This window comes from Equus caballus, chromosome 12 (genome assembly GCF_041296265.1).
Source record: "Equus caballus isolate H_3958 breed thoroughbred chromosome 12, TB-T2T, whole genome shotgun sequence".
Taxonomy (NCBI): domain Eukaryota; kingdom Metazoa; phylum Chordata; class Mammalia; order Perissodactyla; family Equidae; genus Equus; species Equus caballus.
Window position 1 is genome coordinate 39323235 of NC_091695.1, and position 6000 is coordinate 39329234.

The 6000-nt window shown below is 45.8% G+C and overlaps 1 protein-coding gene across 3 annotated transcripts in view; it reads right to left on the minus strand.

Moving 5' to 3' along the window:
- LOC100146576 (asparaginase and isoaspartyl peptidase 1) overlaps positions 1 to 4911 on the minus strand; it is a 21374-nt gene extending 16463 nt beyond the window's left edge. Inside the window, exons 1-3 of one of the 3 annotated variants that reach the window (XM_023654204.2) lie at positions 4745 to 4899; positions 4051 to 4186; positions 3398 to 3598 (exon numbers count right to left, since the gene is read on the minus strand). In XM_023654204.2, coding sequence (XP_023509972.1) covers positions 3398 to 3587 — 190 coding nt within the window. In that variant the 5' untranslated portion in view covers positions 3588 to 3598; positions 4051 to 4186; positions 4745 to 4899. Of the gene's footprint in view, positions 1 to 3397; positions 3599 to 4050; positions 4187 to 4744 lie in introns of all 3 variants that reach the window. The other 2 variants (XM_023654205.2, XM_023654206.2) reach the window with 2 other exon arrangements.
- Positions 4912 to 6000: the final 1089 nt, after the last annotated feature.

Here is a 6000-nt window from a genome sequence, read left to right on the forward strand (position 1 = left end):
ACGAATTTTTTTGGTTTCCCGGTGCACACGGTTATGTTTCCTGATACTGTACTCTATTAAGTATGCAATAGCATTATGTCTAAAAAACCAATTTACGTAACTTAATTAAAAAATACTCTATTGCTAAAAAATGCTAACCATCATCTGAGCCTTCAGCAAGCTGTAATCTTTTTGCTGGTGGAGAGTCTTGTAAAAAACAAAACACAACAAAGTGAAGTGCAATTAAAGCAGGGCACAATAAAATGAGGTATGCCTGTATCTGATAAAAGACCTATTTCTAGAATACATAAAAAATTCTTAAAACTCAGTAATAAGAAAAAAAATCAATAAAGAAATTGACAAAAGACTTGAAAGATGTTAAATAAACATCATTTGCCATTAAGGAAATGCAAATTAACACTAGCATGAGTTCTACCATACACCTATTAGAGTGGCTAAAATGAAACATACTGACAATACCAAGTGTTGGTGAAGATGCAGAGTGACTAGAACTTTCATACCTTGCTGGTGGGAACAGAAAACAGTAGGCACTTTGGAAAACAGCTTGGCAGTTTCAAATAAAGTTAAATATATACTTCCATATGATCAGCAATCCCACACCTAAGCTATTCACTCACAAGAAACAAAAACATGTTCACACAAAAACCTGCATGCAAATGTTTACCATGACTCGTAATGGCCCCAAATTGAACATGTCATTCAGGTAGTGAATAACTAATCTGGTGGTATATCCCTACAATGGAATAGCACTCAACAATAAAAAGGGATAAACTACAAATACTTGTGTCAACATGGATAACCCTCCAAAGCATTACGCTAAGTCAAGAATCCAGACTCTAAAGGCTACATATTGTATGATTCCATTTATGACATTCTGGAAAAGGCAAAACCATAGGGACGGAAAACACAAGAGTTGTTGCCAGGGACTAGGGGTGAACGGAGGTGTGGACTCAAAGGGTCATTTTTGAGTAACGGAACTGTTTTACATATATTTTTTCTCTTTTTTTTCTTTCTTTCTTCTTTTTTCTTTTTTTTTTTTGAGGAAGATTAGCCCTGAGCTAACATGTGCTGCCAATCCTCCTCTTTTTGCTGAGGAAGACTGGCCCTGAGCTAATATCCATGCTCATCTTCCTCTACTTTATACGTGGAACGCCTACCACAGCATGGCTTGCCAAGCGGTGCCATGTCCACACCCGGGATCCGAACCGGCAAACCCTGGGCCACCGAAGCAGAACGTGTGCACTTATCTGCTGCGCCACCAGGCCGGCCCCGGAACTGTTTTATGTTTGGATTGTGGTGGCGGTTACATGACTACTCATGTCTGCCACATATGTGGAGCTGTACACTAAAAACTGGAACTTTACTACATACAAATGATACTTTAAAAAAATCCATTAAAATGGTATGGTATCAGGTTAACGGACTCTAAACCTGGTTGTACTTCAGAATCACCTGTAAATCTTCAAAACAAATAAATTCCTAGACCCCATCACAGATTTTTATCTTATAGATGTTACATTATAAGACATTCAGGAAGACGGTGGATAAATTAAAATCCTATTATCTCAAAGACTCTTCGATGGCTTATAAAATTGAACTGTAGGGAGAATAAATTAACTCTTTAAAGTTCTGTGTAAATGCTGCTCTATTCCATTGAGAGCAAAGGGTCATTATTTGGTTGCCTTTAAAGGATATTTCTAGCATTTAAATCTAAAAGTTCAGTTTTTACAGTGCTAGTTTCTAATAAACTACTTTTTAATAAACTAAGTATTATGAAACAAGCTTTAAACATAAAGTGAAAACCATACTTAAATGTGAATACAATGTAAACAATGCTATTACAAAGATTCAGGTAAGTTGTGTTATGAATGCTAATTATTGCCACTAAGCTCAATAACTACCAGGAGTCAGCTTTTTGTACAAAGTTCCCCAATAGTTATTCTAGCGGATTATAGCAGCGGCTGCTGGAAATACTGTTTGCTCATATCAACCTCAGCTGGGAAAAGAAAATGGAAAACAGAGCCCAAGGCAGACAGTATGCTGTTACAAGTCCTCCTTTCTCCCCAAATCTTTGATTTTCTTCTTTCCGGCCCTACTTTCTTCTCCCTCAATGTGCTGAACAGCAGATATCTGGGAAATCGGAAAGGAGATGCTCAGAAGGAAGAGAGACCAAAGAAAGGAGAACCAGCTGCTCAATTCCCTAACCCATTCTTCCCAGTTCATGCAGATGACAGATCCTGTCAGAGAAGGCAGGAGACCACAACGACCTGCTCCAAATGAGGGTCCTGTGTGAATAAGAGGGGGTTTGTCAGCCAAGAGGGGCCCGACTACTAACAGGCATACAGTTTAACAAGTCCCCCACTGAAACTGCGGGCTGCTCCCCCGGCTGGCAGGGGGGAGTTTCTAGAAAATTCTGGCTCAACAAACAGCCATAAAAATGCAGTTATGCCTCATTCTATAGACAGGCACACTTATGAAATTTTTCTTAAGTGTTAAAGAATGCTTAGCAGAGGCAACGGGATAGAACAAATGCTCAGTAAACATTTGCTGACTAATTTAAGATTTCCTGAAATTCTTTTCCCTGATAGACGTTGGGTGGGTAGTGTAAATGCCAAGAAGTATTTTAATCCCTAGATTTTAAGTTTTCTATTTTAAAATAAAGAGGGAAGGAGTGTCTTCCAGCAAATTACTTAACCTTTTTGTGCCCTAGTTTTCTCATCTGAGAAATGAGCATTAATAATTACACCTAACACATATGACTATAGTGCAGATGGAGTGAGTTAATCACACAAATTTCTTAGACCCTTACTGGGTACACAGTAGACACTCATAGTAGTTATGACGATTATTGCTCCAAAAAAGGCTCGATTGAGTGAAAGAAGCCAAACACAAAACAATACACTCTGCATGATTGCATTTCTATGAAATTCTAGACAATGCAAATTCATCTATAGTGACAGAAGCAGGGCAGTGGATGCCTGGTGCTGGGGATGGGAGGGGGTGATTAACTGCAAAGGAACTTTTGGGGGCAATGGAAATGTTTTAGATCTTGGTTGTGGTATGGTTACAGAGGTGTACACATTTTTCCAAACTTAAAATGGGTACAGTTTATGGTGTATAATCTACTCCATCTCCCACAAAAAGATGTAATAAAAGAGCCTCTTGGTATGTGAATTCTGGGAAGCAGGTTAAAGAAAAAAGGGTGAATTAATGGGTTTAAAAATTCTTTAAAACAACTTGGTCAACAGGTAAAAAGAGAAAAATCAAATCTCTTCAACATATTAAGTTTTACCACAAAGCTAATGAGATTCAGTGACACTTTCGAAAGATTTTATTTCCTTTCAGGGAGAAGCTTAACTCGATCAGGCATCATTTACTAGTGGCAGGGCAAATTTACCTGCGTTGAACTCGGGATCATCTTCCAGGACGGTCACAGCACTTTCCACGGCGTCAACTGCGCTCCCTCCTTCCCTGAGGATGTTGTAACCCACGGTGGCAGCTCTGATGATGCCCTGGCGCACCGGCTCTTTCTGGTCCTTGTCAACAATCCTGACTGCCCCGCCGTGGACCACCAGGACGGGATTCATGCGAACGGATCCTAGGGATCAGGGAGACAAAAGCCTTACTGCAAATGGGCCCAAGGAAATTGCAACAGGCATCATCTCCTCCAGAGATTCTGCTAGGGACAAGGTCCAGTTTCTGCTCAGGCAGGGGATGCAGAGTTGACAGCCTCAGGCAGTCTCCTGGCACAGGGGGACGGGGGAAAGAGGCAGCTGGGTTTGAACTTGGCAGGAAAAGGCCAGAGCACCTTCCTACCCCCCAGGGTAGTATACACAAGTGAGCTGTTTCTCCCAAGAAGTCACGGACCAAACGTCAAGATGCAGCCTCACAAGGCCAAATGCAGGCAGAAGATGAAAACTAACCAGAAAAGTACAATCAAGGGAATAGAAATTCAGCATTCAAAGCCAAAAGCAGGCTGGTGGGAACGCACCAGCCAGCAAGGCACATGCTCCCCCACCCCACCCTAAAACCCCAAATAAGAACCCCTACCTTCTTCCCTTCCAGAAGGTGGATTTGAGTTTTAAGTCCCTCTCCATGTCAGGCTGCCTTTCGATAACAACCCTCTTTCCTTGCCACAAGCCTGACGTTCCAGTTATCGGCCCTCCTGTGCGGCCAGTTAAAAAACCTGTTTGAGTTCGATAAAAGTGACTGCTCCATCCGCTCTGGGAGGGAGGCAGGGTTTACAGCCTCTGGCAGCCTCCTGAGACCAAGGCGGGAGGGAGGAATGAGGCAGCTGGGTTGGAACCTTGCAGGAAAAGCCCAGAACGCTCCCCCTGCTGTCTTGCATGTCCCCGCCCCCTCACCTCGTGGCGGGGGGGAGGGGTGGGGGGAGGGGGCGGGGGGAGGGGGTGGGGGGGGTGTCCAGGACCCAGAGCCCACGCCGCCTCCTCTGGACTGCCATCGGGCCTCAGTTTCCCCGGAGAACCCCGGCTCCTGTCCTGTGCTGAGCCACTGGCCGAGGATGGGAGGGGGTGGCGCCCGGAGCCAGCGCTCCAGCCCTCCTCCCGGGCTCCACGTCGGGCCTCGGTTTCCCCAAGGAGGTGTCACCCGCTCTCTCCGCTGTCCCCCGCAGGGGGGCCCGGGGCGGCTTCAGGGCTGGACCTCATCAGCGCCCTGCGTCCTCGAATCCCCAGCGCCGGGAGGGTGCTTCCCGGGTGGCTGCTCGGCAGGGCCGTCGGCTTACCCAAGACCCCAGAGGAGGCGGCCGCCGGGGCTTCAGGCTGGGTCGAGCCGCCCCGCCGGCCTCCGAACCCGCACGCTCCAGCCCCTTAGCGAGCCCGTTAGGGTAGCCGCTGGGCTCGCAACCGCTCCGCCGACAACGGCTCCGCGCCTGCGCACGAGAGCGGGGCCGCCGCGCAGAATTACCGTAAAGCTCCGCCGCGCAGAATTACCGTAAAGCTCCGCCGCGCAAAAGTCTCGCACGTCTGCCTGGGGCACCGCTCCTGACCCTACGCTAGCCTTGTGAGACTCAGATCAGGGGCTGTACTTGCCCTCCACCTTGGCGAGCTTCCTAATGGGATGTGGGGAACTGATCCTCCTGCTTGTGAGGCTGGGCTGAGTGGTGATTTTGGTGGGGAGATGAGTGATGTGACGTGCCACGGTTGAAAAGCAGCTCTGCAGGCGCTGAAATCCTTCCTTTGCCGGAGATGTTTCATAGGCTTGCTAGCGCAGGGGATGAGAATTTGCCACCCCAAAATGTGTCTCTTTGGCTTGATTATTTTTAAGGACAAAAGACTGTGACAGAAATTTGACCTTCCCCCTAACTACCTAAAAGAATTTAAGATAAAAGACCTCTCCTAAGACAGGTCATTAGACTGGGAGGATCTTTGCTAAGCCCATTTTTATCAAAGTTCTGTGTCACTTGCGTCACATTGTCTATGGATGGCCAAGCAAGCGTCTTATCAAACGTTTGCTTTTCCATCTCCATGTAAATTGTCTTCCTCCCATTTGAAGTCCCAAACCATTACCCCCAACATCCTCCTTTGTCTTTAGCTGAAGACGGTATATTTAATGTGGTGGCTTCTGCCGTTTTGGCAAGTTACTCAGTTTTCCTGGGTCTCTCCCGTGTGTAGATGTCATTAAACTTTGAGTTTCTCTTGTTACTCTGTCTTATGTCAATTTGATTATTAGACAAGCCAGAAAGACCTAGAGGGTAGAGGAATTGTCTTCCTCCCCTACAGTTTGGCAACAAGGATGGGAGAAAACTGGCTGGACACTGCTCAATCTGGGACTACTGCCGCTGAGAGAGCCAGCAGAAGTAAGGGTTCTTACCACATCAGTCTCCAGGATCTCTGCCAGAAGGGTCCAATGGAAGTGAGAGTAGTGATTATTTTCTCCCTTTCTAAATTTAGACCAGCAGGAGAAAATATTGGTGAAGCTATCTTCTTGGTCTCAATGACTCTGGGAAATTTGGTTTGAGTACTCATTGGTTTATTGATG